Raw genomic sequence first — 21,401 nt, forward strand, 5'->3', positions numbered from 1 at the left:
TACTCATCAATTTTGAGAAATCTTTATATATTCCTGATACAAGTCCTTTGTTGGAAATGTGATTTGCCAATATTTTCTCCCAGCTTGTAGATTGTCTTTTCTTTCTCTTAACAGTGTCTTTTACAGAGCTTAAGTTTTTAGTTTTGATGAAATTTAATTTATCAATTTTTTTAATAGATCACATCTGAGATGCTTGGTACAATGTTTAATAGAAGTGGTGACAGTGGTATCCTTGTCTTATTCTTTGTATTATTTTTTAAATATGTTTTTATTGATTTTAGAGAGAGAGGAAAGGAGGGGGGAGAGAGAGAGAAACATCAATGAGAGAGAGAAGCATGGATCAACTGCCATCTGCATGCCCCTTAACTGGGATCAAGACCACAATCCGGGCATGTGCCTGAGACCTCAGTGCATGAGATGATACTTAACCAACTGAACCACACTGGCCATGGCTTATTTTTGATATTAAAAGAAATGCTTTTAATGTTTCACTATTGAGGATGATATTTGCTGTAGGTTTTTGCAGATATTTGGTATTAGGTTAAGAAAGTTTTAATAAGTTTATAATAATTTAGGTGCCTCTGTTAATGCTATAAAAAGTTAATAAAAGGAAACATACCCCTTTGTTGATAGTGTTACAAAGATTCAAAAGAAATTCACACAGAAGCAGAAAGGCACTGTGGTACAATAGAAAGGCTATGGTTGAGGGCCAATCCCACTGAGCTCAAATCCCAGCTAATTCACTCATAATCTTTGTAGCCTAGGGGATACATCCTCTTTGTTTCTGTTCTTCATCTATAAAATCTTGTAGAAGTGCCTGACTATTGCGTTAAGGCCTAAAAAGCATGATTATTATAAAATGCTAAAAGGCTGCCTAATTTACTCTAATCCTTCATTAAATAAAAATTCATTGAATATCTCCTACGTGGTGGGTACCATACTAAATATGGAAAGATAGAGCTTTCAACAAGGTCACTAGTCCTACAGGCTATAAAGAATTTCTACAAGGTTAATAAAAACAGTGTCTTATATTCAGCTTTTACTTTCTAAACTTTTTATAATAACATCATGTTTCTATTCTAATTTCTTCAATCAGAAGATCAGCTTTTGAATAGTTCTACCTTCAGAAAAATAGCTCCAGTATTTTCTACACTGATACAGCAAGCACTGTAGAAAGCATATTAAACCTCTCTTTCATTCATTCAAGGCTGCGGTAGGTACTGTATTTCAACAGCATGTTTCCTTTTCAGTTATGTAATACCATAGCAAACGCTTTTTACTTGATAATTAGGAAGACATATGGCAAAGTCCTAAGCCACACATTATCCATTGGGTTTTGGATTTCGAAAGTCTTTGACCCTGACGTACTCATCATTCATTAAGTAGATTAATTTTTGAGGTATGTGAGATTGGTATACTGTGAGGCAGAGCTGATATTTTTATCTTTAGATGATTCTATCACCCCACCTAAAAGCTCCAAAGGGAACTATGAAAATGAAATGTTTAATCGAAACACATGGAGCTACATCTAAGGTTATTAGATGGCAACTTGGACTGAAATAACCTTTTTGTTTCATTTATCCACATTACCATCAGGGGAAGATAGTGCCTATTTTCACCTAAAACCAATTACAAACAGCCCCTTCTTTACAGATAATAATAAATAACAGCAGAAAGGTCCATCTAAAAGCAAATTAAGTTGATACACTCTTCATTTATAGTATAATCTGGATGCTGCAATGATCTGATAAATCAGAGCAAAACTCAATGGAAAGTGATTTGATGGCCATCAGTGTTGAAAATTTTAATCTACAGTAATGAGGTCCTGACATATTTCACTTTAAAAAATTCTGGAAGACATGTTTTTTAATTAGTCTCAACTTGTTCCTCTTGAAAGATTACATGAGCAAACATTAAGACAACATGATGTAAAGTCACTCTCAGTATGTTAAGCATTTACATGTGAAATTCCATATATGGATAATACCGGTTTTCCCTTACTAGACTATATAACTGCATCACACTTTAAAAGGTAATTTTTAAAAAGCAATGACACCATTTAGGTAAAACACATTTTTTAAATGATTGATTTGGAAAACAGAATGTTGATCTGAAATGTTTATCAGAAAATCATTGAATTTTTAATTACTTCCTTAAATAGGCTTTATATTATAGGCCAAATTAAGAGAAAGAAATATTTATTCAATAATTTTAAAAAACTGATACTTACCATGAGATCTGGGAAACCAACAACAACTGTAGCATAACTATTCTCATCTGAGAGAATTCGGTTGGGAGAGGCAATCTTTTGTCCCACAGCTGAACTCAGATTCTCAGATGATAGTTGGTCACTTGAAACTTTATGAGGCATGCTGAAATCTGTTTCTGAATAGTGTCAGAGAAACATTAGATACCAGGTGGCCCTAAAATGCTCCTTGAATTAATGTTTATAAGATTTCATTCTCACCAATTCAAACAGAAAAAAGCACAAGTTAAAAAAGAGAAAACACTTTAAATTACAGTAATAGCCTTTCATCTGAAAAAACTTGTTTTTTTATAATCAAGGCATCTTCTCAAAGTAATTTCAAGTATTTATGAAATTCAAAATTTTACTAGCAGTAAATAATAGAACCCTATATAAAAGACATGAAACTGACCCAATCCATGTTGGCAAAGGCATGTTTTAGATTTTTTTCATAACTACTATTCACTTCCCCAAAACTGTGATGAATTGAATAGAAATCCTGATGGTCTATGTAAAAAGGAAAAAATGCTATCTTAAAATAGACTTGGAACCTAAACATATATAAAAATTCTGATTTGTCAGTTAAAAAAATTCAAAGACAGAACTTAAAAGACATAGATTCTTATTTACTATTTTCAGTGTAGTGATTAAGTTTTCTCTCGATATAAATTTAACACATGCTGATATTATTGCTGCTAAACGATTCTGAAGGACAGGATGTATATAAGCATGCAGCCTACAGCCATAAACACAAAAAAAGCAGTGTTTACCTTGAGTAACTCCAAACCCTGTGCTAGGCGGCTCCTCTTTCAACACATACAACTGGCAAACCCCAGTATCCTCAGATTCGATATGCGCAGGCTTAGTTAAAAGGTATTTCCTGTAAACAAACAAAACACCTAAGTGAAAAGTTTTCTTTTTCTAATAATTGTGCAACCAGAGTAGAAAAATCAAGTTTTTCCCTCCCAAAACCTTTTTTTAATACTTTGAGTATAATTTGCAGTTCCAGAGTTTCAGCGTAATTCTCAACACCGTGTAGAAAGAGCAGTGCATAATCACAATGCAGTAACAAAAATTCAACACTGCGTATGAGGAAGGGCTGTAAAAAATAAAAATAAAAAGAGCCTGGCCGGCGTGGTTCAGTGGATGAGCATCAACCTAGGATCCAGGAGATCGCGGTTTGATTCCCGATCAGGGCACATGCCTGGGTTTCAGGCACGATCCCCAGTCGGGGGCATGCAGGAGGCAGCCGATCAGTGACTCTCTCTCATCATTGATGTTTCTTTCTCTCTCCCTCTCCCTTCCTCTCTCTGAAATCAATAAAGATATACAAAACAAGAAAAGAAAAAAAAACAGCTGTAATGAGACACACTCTTATTATCACGGAGCCTGCTGTTAATACGACTGATCAGCCGGGAAGTGGGAGCCTGACCTCTGGATTTGTGACCAGCTAAGGGACAGAAGCCCTCACTATTGTAATCTCCTTGATCTAGTTATTTTTAAGGCATCTGAGATGGTGATGTAGAAATAGCCAGGAATCTTTTGCATCAGGCTTCCTCTGCTTGTCAGCAGAGTTGCAGAGAAGTCTCCGTTTAGCTAGTGGATAAAATGCATGAAGGAGGGTGACTCAAAATTTACTCTTCACCCTATTTATGCCAAGAGCACATAATGTCCCTTTCATCAAGAAGTGTACAGTCCAATGGGGGAAGCAATACAAACAGAAACATGACCAAATAAGAGCACACAAGATAGAAGGAGAAACTTCTAAGAGGTGACCCTGTGAAGCCACAAAAAAGCAACAGCCCTATGATGGAGACTGTGGCCCTTTAAGAGCAGGATAAACTGAAGATCTATTTTGCAGTATCTCTAGTTTGGCAAGAACACAGTGAATTCTCAACATGCTAATAGAAAAACCCCAAAGAAATCTGGATCATACATAAAAGTTGTTATGTTTTTACTGTTAATTTCAATGTGATCCTCTGAAACACTTTTATAATTACTTTGTGAAGTGACATTTAATTTACTGTAATTTTTTTCTCTTTACTTCTTCTAACTTTCACCTATAGAGATGATGCAAAACTCAGAAACTGCTAAAAGACAGACACAGAAAGACAGAACAGTAAGGATGCTGGATAATTGATAAGTAAGGAGGAGCTACAACACACGCCATGAGATGCTATGGAGAGCCACCCACTGATTTGTTTTGCTCTCCACCAGAAGCCATTTGTCTTCTGCTACAAGAAAAACTGCCTTGAGTGCGATGGGAAGTGAGATGGTATGAGTTCGCCCTTCTAGCACATCCAGCACAGTCAAGTTGTTCCTGAAAAAGGAGAAGACAACTGTGAGGATAATGGTTGAGTGACCATGACACAATCACTTCATGATATATTATGCAACCCTAAAAAGAATATTTTTAAGACTAAGTAATAACATAGAAAAATGTTAATTGAGCAAACAGATATACACAATTATGAACTATGCAATGGTACGCATAAGAAGTAATGGAAAGTGACAGCTGCTATGCTAGTAACGGTTGAATAATGGAGTTATGAGCACTCTCTCTTCTTGTGTGAGTTGTTCAATGTGGGATAAGCTTCTTTTACAGTAAAACATTTATAATTTGGTTACGTTAGTTTTATAATAAACAAGTATATTTAAAAAAGGAAATAAAATGGGCAAAATAAGGACCACAGTTTAAATCTTCTACAACCAAAAACTCACCCTTTTTCTTTGTAGAATACTAGCCAGTTTTTGTGTGAAAACTCTTTACACATTTTATAAGTTTCCTAAAGATAAAACAAAACAGAATATTCACATTAAATATGTCAGATGCAGTTATGTCTCTTCAGCTGCTTTGCCTTAAATAAAATTCTTCAACATTTAAAAACTAATTCTCAGAGAAGCTACCTGTTTATCTACATCAAGACTCTTATGGTAACATGGACTAAAATATATGTCAAAATTTACTGTGGACGACGTACTAAAACATCTTTAGAATTGTTAAAAATAACCCCCAATACTGGTTAGAAACAAACATGCTATCCAATGATTAACTGTGGAATTTATGCCATAACATAAATAAATAAGAAATAATTTTCTTCTTAGATTTGGATACATTTATGACATTTAAAAAATCTCTTTTTTCATGGTCTTTTAAGACCTAAGTATGCTATCCTACAGAGCAGAGGATAAATCTCATTATGTATCCATTACCTTTTTCTAAACAGCAGAATAAATTCTCCTGGGTTGGCCTAAAATGTTTACTTACTAGTTTAATTTAATTAATAACTAAAAATGTTTATTTATCTAGTAGGTGCAATTAGGTGTTGTACTCATGGGCTTATCATATAAATCCAAAACATAAATGCATATTTGGAAAATAAGTTAAAGTGACTGCATGATTAGGAATTTGTTATAAATATCATACTCAAATAGCTCATAATGTCCAATTATTATGAATGCAGTCCTGACAAGTTTTCATGTGAGTACAATGGATACAAAAAGAAGCTACTGGTCTTTGATAATATGTGTATCTATGTCTATTTGAATTGTGTTAAAATCTACAAGTCCATAGTAAAAGAATTCTCTTGTGCATTATAATAAACAAAAGGCACTGAGAGGGATGGGCAGGCACTCCTCTTTATGGTTAAAAAGCTACAGAAAATCCCTGACAATTTGCTGGACAAGTTGGGTATTCCTTACAGTTTCTTCCTTGTTCCACCAGGAAGGTTTCTTAGATGAAACTTCTTCCGAAGGGAGGATGAGACGACGAAGGGCTTGGCCAATAGTATCCAACAACAGGATGACATTGCTCTGGAAATGAAGAGAACAGTGCAAAATTCAAGATTTGTAGAAGCAGAAGGTTCTTGGCAACCTGGGAGGAAAGGTTATAGTGATAACTCAGAAGGAAGATGGCAATATTGAAACACGATGAAGACACCAAGTGGTTTCCTTAACACAGAATTTAAAGTATTAGGTGCTTTTATGAGGATGTTTCTAATTATATGATGTGGAAGGAATTCTTTTTGAAGATTTTATCTTAAAACAATCCCCTTCTTAATATAGGCTAGCTTAACCATGGTTCTGTTTTATTACATAGTAATGATAAAATTAAGAGGATTAATTTTTAAAAGTCCATTTACTTTTATCAAAATGACACTTAAAGAATGTTCTGTTGAAAACTATTTTATATTGTACACAATTACATTAAAATCAAATTTAACAATTAAAAATAATAATAAAATTAATTCTTTTCACAAATCCAGTTCAATTTAGAAAATATGTACATGATATATAACAGTGGGTTAGCAAGGAAATATCAAAGACTACAAGAACCTAGCTAGTAATGAGGATTTCTTCATCTTGAAATTCACTAAGCTTAAAAAACTTTCACAGTTGGTTTCGTAATAATGTACAAACAAGAGATTACTCCAGAACTATTAATCACAGTTATGCAAATGAAGTAATAACCTCTCAGTAATTAGAAGAGGTTTTGCAAGAAAAGAAATTTTTAAAAACACCTTAATCATTAAAAGAAATGAACAGAAACACATGAAATAAGAACTTAAAATTGAGACAGTCAGAGAAGATTAAATATTTTTAAGGGATGAAAAGTTGGCTTTTCTAGTTAAAACCTGAAGACCTTTAACAATTTTGCAAAAAGGCATCAGCGAATGGTTTGTTGGGCCTCACTGTTCTGTTATGCAATTATCTTTTCTTTCTTCCTTTTTATTTTTAATTGGAATTCCTCCATTATCCTAATCCTTATCAATTTTCATTTTAAGAACTTCCTTTGGGGAAAATTAAGTCACAAAGCACCCAAATAATTAATATACTTTGCAAAATTAGGAAACAGAGTATGAAATGTTTGTTATTTCTCCCATAATACCTGTTGAGCAGTTGATGCTTAAAGCACAAAGGAGAAAACAATGATGAATTAACTATGGCCCTTGTCATCTGTTACATAATTCAGTTGGAGAGAAATAAAAAATACATAAAAGGATTAATGATTTATCTGCAAATATGGAACCACATAGTGTGGTTTCAAATTTACTTTACTAGCTAATTTTATTGAAGTGCTCAAGAACTGAGGTGGGATTCATATCAGTTTCCTTCACTCTACATACTCAATCTCGGCCATAGTAAAAACTCCACTAAACATGTTGACAAAGCTTACATTTTTCCACAAACATCACCCTTAGAATCTATTATTCTATATAAAATGTAACTCTCCATTAAGAATTTGTGTTAGGAATGTTCTTTTTAAAAATAACATTTCATATAAGAAGTGTTATTCCTGGCATTTGCAAGTTTGAAAATGATGGTGATATCTAAAAGTTTTCCTTAAGAAAACGTAGTAAAAGGTTAAAAACTTACTTGTCTCCATTCTAGATTAAATCTTTTTTGAATAACTGTTTTTAAAAGGAGAAATTCTTGTGTATGAAAAATATCTACAACATTAACATGACTTCTTAGCACTGAAGCAACTTGGGATAATATTAACTTTTCTAAGCAAAAAAAAAAGTCCTAAAAATAATGTCTGATCCCCAAAATATGATTAAGCAGAAGAATAAGCAGATGATTAAACAGATATGATTAAGCAGAAAAATAAGTTAGTACGGTTTTGCATTTTTCTTCATTTTGAGGGTCTAATACTTATATATTCATAACCTGGTCTAAGTGAACTGAAAAACTGTATCTTTCAAAGTGACATGGAAAACATATATTTCCAGCCACTGCTGTATTTAGAATTAGTTTTAGAAGCAATTGGCAACATGACGAAGTTCTGCTGTCCCATCCTTTTAGAAGTTAATAGTTTCCTTCTGTAAATGACTAATGATATATTCTGTCTGAGTTTAAAAATAGAATTTTTCGTCACACACAAGTACATGAAACTGTGGCTTTGGCGCTCCTTTAAGGGGGCAGAGAGGAGAAGCAAGTGAGCAATTTTATTATGTTTGTATTTGACTGGGAGAAAAGTAACCTCTGGATGACCTCAATGTCCCAAAGTCTGAAATTCTAAACTTTGTACAGATGTAATAAGTAATCTCATGGGGTGGGGGTGGGGTGCTTTATTTTTAGGCATGGAGAAGTTTCCCTTTCCTTAAGATTTTATTTTAGCAAGGACTTTTGAACAACTTCTAAAGCTAACCAGGGAAATGCATCCAGAGCAAAGATTTATTTTTAAAAGACAAAAGGATAGATGAATTAATGGAAGTACTTCTCTACAATATTTTAGCTCCATTTTCATTTATAGCAGAACGGGGAAGAAGTAATTAAAGGCAGTGCACTCATTTTTTATTCCATTAGAATTATTTATCATTTGTTAAATTTTACAGCTGCATGCTGTATTTGGATTTAAAGAGGTCTTACATCTTTAAATCCAAATAAGGGGGCCATAATATAAAATAGACAACTAAGATATTCTCCCTGGGAAAAAGACGAGGCAGTTCAGATGATAGGTAGAATGGAAGTTTCCAGATATGCTGAGCAATTCCTGCTCAGGGTACTGAGGTAGCTTTTTGGAAAACTGTTGAAACCGTAATCAAAAGGATAAGTCAGGTAACATGCTAGAATGGCAGGAGGCCAAATCCTGGCTAGGGAAGTTAAGCAGATCTTTAAACATACTTTTATTTATTTTTTAATTGAATTTATTTGAGTGACACTGGTTAATAAAATTATATAGGTTTCAGGTATACAATTCTACAATACATCATCTGTATATTGTATTGTATGTTTACCACCCCAAGTCTTCTTCCATCCCGTTTATCCCCCCTTTACCCTCTTCTACCTTCCCCCATCTCCCTTCCCTCTGGCAATCACCGTACTATGGTCCTTGTCCATGAATCTTTCTTCTTTTCTTTGCTTAATCCCGTCACCCTTCTCACCCAGCCCCCAGCCCCCTCCCCTCTGACAGCTGTCAGTCTGCTCTCTGTATCCATGAGTCTGTCTCCACTTTATTAGTTTATTTTGTTCATTAAATTCTACATATAAGTGAAATCATATGGTATTTGTCTTTCTCTGACTGGCTTATTTCACTTAACATAATACTCTCCAGGTCCATACATGCTGTCACAAAGGGTAAGATTTCCGTCTTTTTCATGGCCAAGTAGTATTCATTCCATTGTGTAAATGTGCCATAGCTTTTTATCCACTCATCTACTGATAGGCACTTGGGCTGCTATCAAATTTTGGCTATTGTAAATAATCTGCAATGAACATAGGGGTACATATATTCTTTTGAATTAGTGTTTCAGGTTTCTTCAGATATATTCCCAGAAGTGGAATTGCTGGGTCGTAAGGCAGTTCCATTTTTAATTTTTTGAGGAAATTCCATACTGCTTTCCACAGTGGCTGCCCCAATCTGCATTCCCACCAATAGTGCACAAGGGTTCCCTTTTCTCCACATCCTCGCCAACACTTGTTGTTTGTTGATTTATTGATGATAGCCATTCTGACAGGTGTGAGGTGCTATCTTGTTGTGGTTTTAATTTGCATTTCTCTGATGATTAGTGACATTGAGCATCCTTTCATATGTCCATTGGCCATCTGTATGTCCTCTTTGGAGAAGAGTCTATTCAGGTCTTTTGCCCATTTTTTAATTGGAATGTTTGGGTTTTTTTGATAGTTTTATAAGTTCCTCATAAATTTTGAATATTAAGCCCTTATCAGATGTATCGGCAAATATGTTCTCCATTCAGTGCAGAAAAACATATTTTTTCTTGATGAAAGTCACAAGTGAACAGAGTATTAATCAGCAATGTTACCAAATAATTGAATCTTTTGAGAAAATAAAATACTTGGTGAGAACTTAAAAAATCTTTTAAAGAAATGGTATATGTAAATTCGACAGCTGAAAATTTGGCAGAACTGTTTGAATAAATGCTCCATATTTATATCCCTTTCTAAATTTAGTTGGCTTACTGAATTAAAAATCACTAAGATATCATGTGTCATAAAGACAGATTCTTCTGGCTGTAGAATTCAATTCAATGGCACTGATATTTTGTTGGAAATCTATAAAGTAAAACCCTTTTCTTTGTGCTAGAAACAAACTTTTATAAGCAATATCTGGATACTCATAACTCTGCTTGTAGGAGAAAGTAAAAAGAAAAGAAAAATCTGAAAACCAGAAAAAATTTATTAACTCAGAATTTATGATAATTCTTAAGGCAATGCCTAAAGTTAAAGTTGACTTATTTACTCAGTTAACTACTGACATGTTATTTATGCAACATTTTCCTCTTGATTAGACACAGTCCAAAATACTGTTTCTTGGTAACACTTTATTTTTATAGTGACCTTAAATATTCATAAGCAACAGCACTGCATTTCTTTAATATTTTCCTATTATGAATACTTTAAAATTTTTCAGACTTTTCTTTCCCCAAGTATCTGAAGTGAGAGTGTGTGAAGTTTAATTCTACTGGGGTCCATCCAATGTGGTTTGAATCTCAAGTCCCATGTAGCTGAGCAAGTTGTTAAAATTCCCTGAGCCTGTTTCCTCAAATGTACATATTGCTAACAGCTACCTCCCTGGGCAGCTGGAAGAACAACATGGGATAGTGTATGTAATATTTATCTTACACATTGTCGGCATTTAACAATTGATTCCTCTCCTTGAGACACTCATCACTTTCCTCCCAGGACACCACACTCCCCAGTTTATTCGCCTGCTTCACTGGCCACTCATTTCCAAACCCTTGGTAGATTCCTCCTCATGTCCCTGATTTCTTAATGTTTTATTGCCACAGGGCTTAGTGCTCAAACATCTCTTCTTGACCCACATTCACTCCCCGGTGACCTCTTTCATTCTCATGTCTTATATGCCATTGACTCCCAAACTTGTATTTCCTGTTCTGACCTCTCCATTGAACTCCAGGTTCATCTACTTGGATGCCTAATAGACATGTAAAATTTAATCAGACACCTAATCTTTCCTCCAAAATTGATTCCTTCCTCATTTCAGTTGATGGCGACTCTATCATTTCATTTGCTCAGGCCCTAAAACGTGAAGTTGTCTTTAATTCTGCTCCTTCTCATCCCATACATCTGATCTATTGGGAAATCATGTTGATCTTACCTTCTAAATATGTCCAGAATCCATCATTATTACAACCTCCATACTCCTCCAACCTGCCATTATCTCTTGCATGAATCATGGCCAAAGTCTCTTAACTAGCCTCCTTCATTCTGCCTTAACACCTATAGGCTATTCACCATAGAGGAGTCAGAGAAATCCTCTAAAAATACATGTTAGATCAGGCCACTCCTCTGCTTGAAACCTTCTAACACCTTTCCCTTCCACTCAGAGACAGGCCCCAGAACATCACAATGGCCTTCAAGGCTCTACATAATCTGCTTCCTGAGCCCCTCCACCAAGACCCTGCCCCAACCTACTATGTGACCTCTTTGGCCTCACCTCCTTAAACTCTTTCCCTCAGCCAATCATCCCTACCACACTTTTCAAGTTGAAGAGGCAGGTTACAACTTACAATTCTCTTTACCTGGAAGTTTCTTCCAGATACCTGCTCTCCCTTTGCCTCCATCAAGTCTTTGCTTAAATAGGACCTTTTCAGTTAGGCAGTCATTGCCCACCATGCTATTTTAAATAGCAGTCTTCCTCCCAGCCTTGTTTTCCTTTCTTTTGCTTTTGTCTTCTGCCTTAAGATATAATTTAATTATTTATTTTGCTTATTATATATCTTCCTGCACCAGAACGTAAGCTTTTGAGGACAAGGATTTTTCTGTTTTATTCACTGAAGTATCCCCAATAGCAGGTATATGATGTGTATTTGTTGACAAAATAAAATGCTTTGGTAGATATTAGGTGGGTAATAGGTATACAGAAACATTACACTCCTTTCTATTGGTATAGTACAGATTAACTCAGACCTTTAGAATTCTCATTATTTGAAACACACACAGCCTGTCCTTTGATCTTTATCTTGTTTGGGATTATTTTTAGCCTAACTCTGGGCATCTGTACTTCTCATTAGTTCTATCTTAGAATAGTAGTGATGGATGGAATTAGATCATCATTCGATACTAAAGATGATCATTAGATCATCATTAGTTTCATTGCATTCCTGCAATGGACTAAATGTTTATGTCTCCCCAAATAAATATGTTTATATCCTAAGCCCCAGTATATTAGGAGCTGGGACCTTTAACAGGTCATAAAGGTGGAGTCTTTATGAATGGGATTAGTGACCTTATAAAAGAAACACCAGGATTCCAAGACAGCTGTGGAGTAGGGTGAAGCTACATTCACCTCCTCCTGGTGCCAAACCGGGTTTACAACTAAATTATAAAGCAACCAACCTAAACAACCAACTAAAGGATAGCTGAACAGGAATATTATAACCAAGAATTTACAGAAGCCACACAGAGGCTGTTAAGAAGGGTAGAGACATGAAGGGGGCAGGATCCTGCATCCACTTGTGGTGGTTGAGAAGCCAAAGGGATATCTCAGCTGCAAAAGTTGCCCCTGAGGAGCATCAGGTCTCAACTCCATGCTGGGATCCCCAACCCAGAGCATCAGAGCCAGGAAGAGGAGTCTGCATAGCATCTGGCAGTGGGAATCAGTGGGGACTCTTTTGGCCTAGAAGAGGAAGGAGTCTGCTAGAAATCCAGGTGCTCTTTTAAAGGGCCAGCACACAGGATTTTGCTCTCAAATGCTTACCTAGGGCTCTGATAGTGGGAAGGTGATTCATGGCATATGGGAGTCATAAAGAAAAGGTCTGGGTGGTGTGGCCCCAAGGAGAGATCTGGAGAGTCAGCCACTAAGGTCCCTGTGCTGAGTCTCTGTCCAACACCGTCCTCAGGCACCATCCTCCCAGGGTTGAGCACTCCTATTCTTACAGCACCAGCCTGGGGACTGCACCAAGCCAGACCTCCAACTACTGGTGACACCACCCTGCCAAGCTCAAGTTGTGCAGAGGGGTCTGCACCCAAAAGGGACCTTTGGTGTGCTCTTTTTCTGAAGAAGCTCTTGGCAGACTCTCAGACAGTCAGTGAACTGTGTGGTTTTGGAATGGGGGCCAGACTTATTTGAGACTCAGGCACTGTGGAATGGGGGTAGGGGATGTGCTTGCCTTCATCCTGCAGGCTCAGTGGGAAACGTCCCCAGTGGAAGACTTTTGATCTGTCCTCTAAAGTCCCAGTGGCCCTGCCCTGCTGAGTTTGCTCCTGCATAGGCCACAGCTGGCTGTATCCAACCTGCAGTGCACTCCCCCTGGGGGAGCTAGGCTTGGAGACTCTGGCAGAGACTGAGTGGTATGGCTCTGGAGTAGGGGACACTTTCCCCCCGTTGAGTACCTGACCATGCTGTCTCCATCCTCCTCCTGACCCTGGTCACCCTACCCTACCAACTTTGTGACTTGTGGCAGGATTTGTGGGTGGTGGCCAGCAAGGGTCCACTCTATAGTCTTTCTTTGGAAGGCTCTGGAGGAAGACCAGGAAACCTCAGGGGTGATGGAGTAGCTGGCAGGTAGGGGTGGTCCTCAGGGAGCCTTGGACCTATTATTGATCTGCCCTTGGCTCAGAGATGGAGGAAGCCGACCCTTGTGCACAGCTTGGCCACTCCCACGCACACCCAGGCACAGTAGACATAGCCACAAACAGTGAATAGAGTGGTAACTCCAGACAGGTAGCCCAAAGCTGGTTATACACAACGTCTGACATCAATCTGCATTGAAAACCCACCCAAGTGGAGGCAGAACCAACAAAACCAGTGGTGGGTTTCAGATACACCAGAGCTTGACCCAACTAGCCACACAAGTGTAACACCAAAAAAGAGGATTCTGGCAGGCAGCAGACCCTGCTGGAAGCAACTCTGCCTCAGTAGGAAGCCCCTGCACAGCGACTCATACATGGTGATTGAGATCTATCCTTATAGTCAGCCAGCTTGAGGGTTAACTCCACCTACAAACAGGCCAACAGCATTGAAGACTGAACTATAACAGGACAGCACACATACCCATAAAAGAGACATTGAACTCAGGTGATCTGGAAGATTGTGCCACTGAGCCCCACAAGACACCTACATTATAAAGTTATCAAAGCAAGTTTGGGAGTCATAGCAGATCTACCTAATACATAGAGACAAAATGAAGAGACAAAGCAATATGCCTCAAATGAAAGAAGGAGAGAAATCCCCAGAAAAATAATTAAATGAAATGGAAGTAATCAAGATACCAGGTGCAGAATTTAAAACAACGGTTATAAGAATGTTTAACTTTCGAGGAAGAATGGATGATCTCAGTGAGAACTTAAACAAAGAGACACTAAGCATTAAAAAGAACATGAAACCATAAAAAAGAACCAGTCAGAAATTAAGAATACTATATGTGAAAAGAAGAATAAAATAGAAGAAATAAACAGCAGGTTAGATGAAGCAGAAGATCAAATTAGTGATTCAGAGGACAAGATATAGGCAGAACAACAAAAAGAAAAAAAAATTAATGAGGAAAGTCTAAGAAACCTCTGGGACAACTTCAAATGTAACATCTGCATAATAGGTATACCAGAAGGAGAAGAGACAGTGCAAGGGACTGAGAACCTATTTGAAAAAATAATGGCTCAAAACTTCACTAACCCGGTGAAGGAAAATTAAACACAAGTTCAGAAAGCACAGGGAGTACCAAACAAGATACACCCAAAGAGGCCCACACCAAGAACATCTCTAAAAAGAGGGCAAAAGTTAAAGATAAAGGCAGAATCTTAAGAGCAGCAAGAGAAAGACAGTTATCTACAAAGGAACTACCATTAGGCCAGGAATCAGATGATTTCTCAACAGAAACTATTCAGGCCAGAAAGGATTGGCATTAAATATTCAAAGTGATGAAAATCAAGGATCTACAACCAAGGCTACTCTATCCAGTAAGCCTACCATTTATATTGAAGGGAAAATAAAGAGCTTCCCAGACAAAAAAACCCCTCAAAAACCTAAAGGAGTTCATTACCACTGAACCAGTATTACAAGACATGTTAAAGGGACAAATAAGAAAAGAAAAAAGAAGGAAAAAAGAAAGAAAGAGAGGATCATAGGTATAAAGAATAAAATGGCAATAAATGTCTATCAATAATAACTTTAAATGGAAACAGATTAAATGCTCCAATCAAAAGACACAGGGTAGCTGAATGGATAAGAAAACATGACCCATATATACACTGTCTACAAGAGATCGACCTCAGAACAAATGATACATACAGATGGAGAGTGAAGGGATGGAATAAGTTTTCTATGCAAATGAAAATGAAAAAAAACAACAACCACCCTGGGGCAGCAATACTTATATCAGACAAAATGACTTTAAAACAAAGGCTATAGTAAGAAACAAAGAAGGAAACTACAAAATACTAATGGGAACAATCCAACAAGAGGATATAACCCTTGTAAACATATATGCACCCAACATAGGAGCACATAAGTATATAAAGAAAATCTTGGTGGTCATAAAGGGAGAGATTGACAGTAATACAGTCATAGTGGGGGATTTTAACACCCCATTGTGACATCACTGGGTAGATCTTCCAGGCAAAAAATCAACAAGGCAACAGGGACCTTAAATGACACACTGGACCAGATGGATTTGATTGATATGTATAGAACATTTCATCCCAGCACAGCAGAATATACATTCTTTTCAAGGACACATGGAACATTCTCTAGGATAGATCACAGGTTAGGACACAAAACAAGTCTTAATAACTAAACAATGAATGAGTCAACAATGAAGTCGAGGAGGGAATAAAATGTTACCTTGGGACAAATGAAAATGAACATACAACAACCCAAAATCCATGAGACATGGAGAAAGCAGTCCTAAGAGGGAAATTTATAGCATGACAGACCTACATCAAGAAGCAATAAAAATCTCAAATAAACAATCTAATCCTACACGTAAAAGAACTGGAAAAAGAACAACAAAGCCCAGAGTATGTAGAAGGAAGGTAATAAAGATTAGAGTGGAAATAAATGACATAGCATCTAAAAAAACAATACAAAAGATCGATGAAACCAACATCTGGTTCTTTGAGAAAGATAAACGAGATTGACAAACCTTTAACCAGGCTTATCAAGAAAAAAAGAGAGAGGACCTAAATAAATAAAATCAGAAATGAAAGAGGAGAAGTAACAACATACACTAAAAAAATGCAACATACACTAAACAACATACACTAAAAAAATGCAAAAGATTGTATGAAAATATTATGAACAACTATATGCCAATAATTTGGACAACCTCAGCGAAATGGATAAATTCCTAGAAATATATAATCTTCCAAAACTGAATAAGGAAGAATCAGAAAATCTGACTAGATCGATGACAACTAACGAAATGGAAGTAGTAATCAAGAAACTCCTAGCAAATCAAAGTCCTGGATTGGACGGCTTCACAGGCAAATTTTATCAAACATTCAAAGAAGGAATAACACCCATCCTTCTCAAACGATTCCAAAAAATTCAATTGGAGGGAAGACTCCAAACTATTTTATGAGGCCAGCATTATCCTAATTCCAAAACCAGATAAAGACACTACAAAAAAGAAAATTTTAGGCCAATATCCCTGATTAACATAGATGCAAAAATCCTCAACAAAATATTAACAAACCAAATCCAGGAATACAAAATGATCATACACCATGATTGAGGGATTTATTCTGAGGACTAATGGTTGGTACAATATTTGCAAATCAATAAATGTAATACACCACATAAACAAAATGAAGGGTAAAAATTATCACATGATTATATTCATAGATGCAGAAAAAGCATTTGATAAAATCCAGCACCCAATTATGATAAAAACTATCAGCAAAGTAGGAATAGAGAAAACATTCCTCAACATAATAAAACCCATATTTAACAAACCCACAGCCAACATCATAGTCAATGGAAAAAACTAAAAGCATTTCCCTTAACATCAGGAACAAGACAGGGATGTCTGCTTTCACCACTCTTATTCAACACAGTACTTGAAGTCGTAGTCACAGCCATCAGACAAGAAGAAGGAATAAAAGGAACCCAAACTAAAAAGGAAGAAGTAAAACTGTGATTATCTGAAGAAGAGATGACACTGCATATAGAAAAACCTAAATACTCCACCAAAAAACTACTAGAACTGATCAATGAATTCAGTAAATAGCAGGATATAAAATTAATATTCAGAAATCAGTGGTATTTTTATATACCAATAATGAACTACCAAAAAGAGAAACTAAGAAAACATCCCATTTACAATTGCAATGGGAAAAATAAGGTACCTAGGTATAAATTTAACCAGGGAGGTAAAAGACCCATACTTAGATACTAAAAAAAGAAATTGAGGTAGATACTAGTAAGTGGAAGCATAAACCATGTCCACTGATAGGAAGAATTAACATCATAAAAATGTCCATACTACCCAAAGCAATCTATAGATTCAATGCAGTTCCTATCAAGATACCAATGGCATATTTCACAGAACTAGAACAAATATTTCAAAAATTTATATGGAACCTCAAAAGATCCTGAATAGCCACAGCAATCTTGAGAAAAAACACAGTTGGAGGGATCACGCTACCTGCTATCAAACTATACTATGGGGCCATAGTAATCAAAACAGCATGGTACTGGAAAGCAGGCATATAGTTCAATGGAATAGAATAGAGAACCTAGAAATAAACCCACACCTTTATGGTTAATATCTGACAAAGGAGGCAAGAACATACAATAGGGTAAAGGTAGCTTAATCAATAAATGGTGTTGGGAAAATTGGACAGATACATGCAAAAAAAAAAAAAGACACTAAACCACCTCTTTACACCATATACAAGAATAAACTCAAAGTGAATTGAAGACTTAAATTTAAGTCAAACCACAAAAATTCTAGAAGAAAACATAAGCAGTAAAATCTCAGACATCTCTCATAGCAATATTTTTTTCTGATATATCTCTTTGGGCAAGGGAAACAAAAAAATAAAGTGAACGAATGGGACTACATTAAACCGAAAAACTTTTGCACTGAAAAGGAAATCATCAACAAAATGAAAAGACAGTCCACTGAATGGAAGAACATAATTGCCAATGATACATCTGATAAGGGGTTAATTTCCAAAATTTATAAAGAATTTATACAAGTTGACACCAAGAAAACAAACAATCTAATTAAAAAATGAGCAAAGGATCTGAATAGACACTTGTCCAAAGGGACATACAGATGGCCAATGGACATATGGAAAGTTGCTGAACATTACTAATCATCAGAGAAATACAAATGAAAACTACAATGAGATACCACCTCACACCTGTCAGAATGGCTATTATCAATCAACCAACAAACAATGAGTGTTGGCGAGGATATGGAAAAGGGAATCCTTGTGCACTGTTGGTGGGAATGCAGACTGGTGCAGCCACTGAGGAAAACAACATGGGGTTTCTTCAAAAAATTGAAAATGAACTGCCTTCTGACCTAGCAATTCCTCTTCTGGGAATATATCCAAAGAAACCTGAAACACAAATTTAAAAGAATATACTCACCCCTATGTCCATTGAAGCATTATTTATAATAGCCAAGATTTGGAAGCAGTGTCAGTGTTCATATGTAGGATGAGTGGATAAAATGGAATGAATACTACTCAGCTGTACAAAAAGAAGGAAATCTTATTGTTTTAGACAGCCTGGAGTGTACCTAGAGAGTATTATGGTAAATAAAATAAGCCAGTCAGAGAAAGACAAATACCATATGATTTCATTTATGTGTGGAATCTAATGAACAAAATAAACTAACAAACAAAATAGAAACAGACTCATAGAGACAGAGAACAGTACAGAGAACAGACTGACAGCTGTTGGGGGAGGAGGGGATGCTAGGTGAAAAAGGTGAAGGGATTAGCCAAAAAAAACCAGACATAGACACCAATACAGTGATTGCTAGAGAGAAAAAAAAGGGGTGTGGGGGAAGCTGGAAGAGGGCAAATGGTGGATAAGAAACGGTGGAAAAAGACAACTTGGCATGGTGAGCGCACTATGCAGTATGCAGATGATGTGTTATAGAGTTGTACACTCGAAAACTGCATGGTTTTATTAACCAATGTCAACCCAATAAATTCAACAAATGAATGAATGAATGAATGAATGAACAAGACACCAAAGAGATTCTGCACTCCTCCTTCATCTGAGGAGCCAGCAAAAAGATGGCTATCTAAGAAGTGGTCCCTCAGGAGACATCGACTCCGCCAGTGCCTTCATCCTGGACTTCCCAGCTTCCAGAACTGTGAGTAATAAATTTCTATTGTTTATAAGCTACCTAGTCTATGCTTTCTCTGTTATAGCAGCTCAAGCGGAGTAACACAGTTCCATGCAATGCATTTACGTGGCATCCTTTGCATAGAGAATTCATTCCGTTTTCAGATAAAATGTCACCTCTTAATACTTGCTCACCCAACCAACTCCTCCTACCCACTCTATCATTCCTTAGAATATTTTCTAGCTTCTATTGATAAAGAAGTCTCCCTAACTAAAACACACAGCCTGTGAAACACATACTATCTGAAATTGGTATAATTATTTGTTGGTTTATTTGTTTGTTGTTTATCTCCTCAAAGGTAATGCAAGCTTCATAACAAAGAGTTATCTGGCCTCAAATGTCAATTGTGCTGAGGTTGAGAAACTCTGACTTACATGTTTCCAGACTTACAGGTCATGCTGGAGTCTCTGCAGAGAGGAAGATATTAACTTGTCTTCGTGGTAATGATCAAATATAACTTTGGGCCCTCCTTCTAGCCCCTTTCCTTGGTCTTTATAAAAACACATATTTTCAGTTATAGGTTGCAAATCATTCTTGCCTTTTACTCCGCATAAGTTACCCTTGGCATGTGAGTGCCTTGTGAGTAACCTGGGGTACATTACCTGCTGCTCATGGAGAATCACTTGACCTTTGAGGGGATTTCCCAAGGGTGCCACAGTCACAAACGGGTGCCAAATTCCACTGGCAGTTCTTGGGAAGATGTCAAAAAAGTCCACAAAGTTACCACTTTTTCCGGCCATATTCATGAAGTATAAGGAAACAGGATTGCATGTAACTACATAGAGAGTATTTTCCTCATTTTCTGAAACGACAAAAAGGAGTTAATTTTGTAATCTGCAACAAATTTTCTGACTGGTCAAGAGGTCTGGTGAAAACTGAATCATGAGACTAAGCACAGGTGAAACTTAAGAGATGATTTGTAGATGGATTGATTAGGCTGAAAAAGGACCATGAGAAGCAATTTAGTTCCTGCTCTAAAAGTAGATGGGGCCACAGCTATCTACTTAAGGAGGTATTTGGTCCCAAAAGAATTCTATAATATCTCACAATAACACCATTAACTATTTAACACTTTAAATGCAAGAAATTCTTCCTTGTATGAAAGCAAAGTGCTTTGTACTTCAATAAGGTCTGTTTTCTCTTGTTTTATTGTTCGTTCAGACGGACAAAAGCTGGTCAACATCTGCCTGCGAATCTTGCATTTCCTAGACAGTTACTAGATCCTTAAGTTTTTCGTGCTATAAATAATTCCATTTTTTTATTCTTAGCTTTATGGATCTAATTTCCCAAACTTTTGTTTATCTTTTGAGTACCTCTTATAAAATCTCCGTCCCTTCTCATCACACACACAAAAATTTTATAACTATGTATGGTGACAAATGTTAACTAGAGTTACTGTGATGATCATTTCACAATACAAATATCAAATTATGTTGTATACCTGAAACTAATATAATGTTATATGTCAATTATAACTCAATAAAAAATAAAACAAAATCTCTATATTTTCAATCTGGGTACTTGAATAGGTTCATTTTCTGAATTCTCTATTAGTGCTTTTTCAACTCAAGTGCATATGAATCACTAGGGATCTAATGAAAATGTAGGTTCTGATTAAGTAGGTCTGGGAGGGGTTTCAGATTCGGTCTTTTCAACAAGCTCCCAGGAGATGCCAATGCTGTTGGTTTGAGGGCCTTCCTTTGAGTAATCAGACAATAGGCTATGTTTCCCATAATCTGTATCTATGGCAAGGGAATAAGTTACTTTTTTATAATAAGTGCTCTCAGCATCATTCCTCATCTAGGCATCTGTTTGACAGTGGTCGTATTTTCTGAACCCAAAAGTAAGACACAAGACATGAT

At 36.4% G+C, this 21,401-nt stretch overlaps 1 protein-coding gene across 1 annotated transcript in view; it reads right to left on the reverse strand.

Moving 5' to 3' along the window:
* Positions 1-21,401, reverse strand: part of VWA8 (von Willebrand factor A domain containing 8) — a 331,062-nt gene that overhangs the window by 106,195 nt on the left and 203,466 nt on the right. Inside the window, exons 29-34 of the mRNA XM_081127980.1 lie at positions 20,142-20,341; positions 5,948-6,058; positions 4,967-5,031; positions 4,440-4,565; positions 3,016-3,125; positions 2,231-2,385 (exon numbers count right to left, since the gene is read on the reverse strand). Of these exons, the coding sequence (XP_080984106.1) occupies positions 2,231-2,385; positions 3,016-3,125; positions 4,440-4,565; positions 4,967-5,031; positions 5,948-6,058; positions 20,142-20,341 (767 nt within the window). The remainder of the gene's footprint in view (positions 1-2,230; positions 2,386-3,015; positions 3,126-4,439; positions 4,566-4,966; positions 5,032-5,947; positions 6,059-20,141; positions 20,342-21,401) is intronic.

The sequence above is a fragment of the Miniopterus schreibersii genome (genome assembly GCF_964146895.1).
Source record: "Miniopterus schreibersii genome assembly, chromosome: 2".
NCBI lineage: Eukaryota > Metazoa > Chordata > Mammalia > Chiroptera > Miniopteridae > Miniopterus > Miniopterus schreibersii.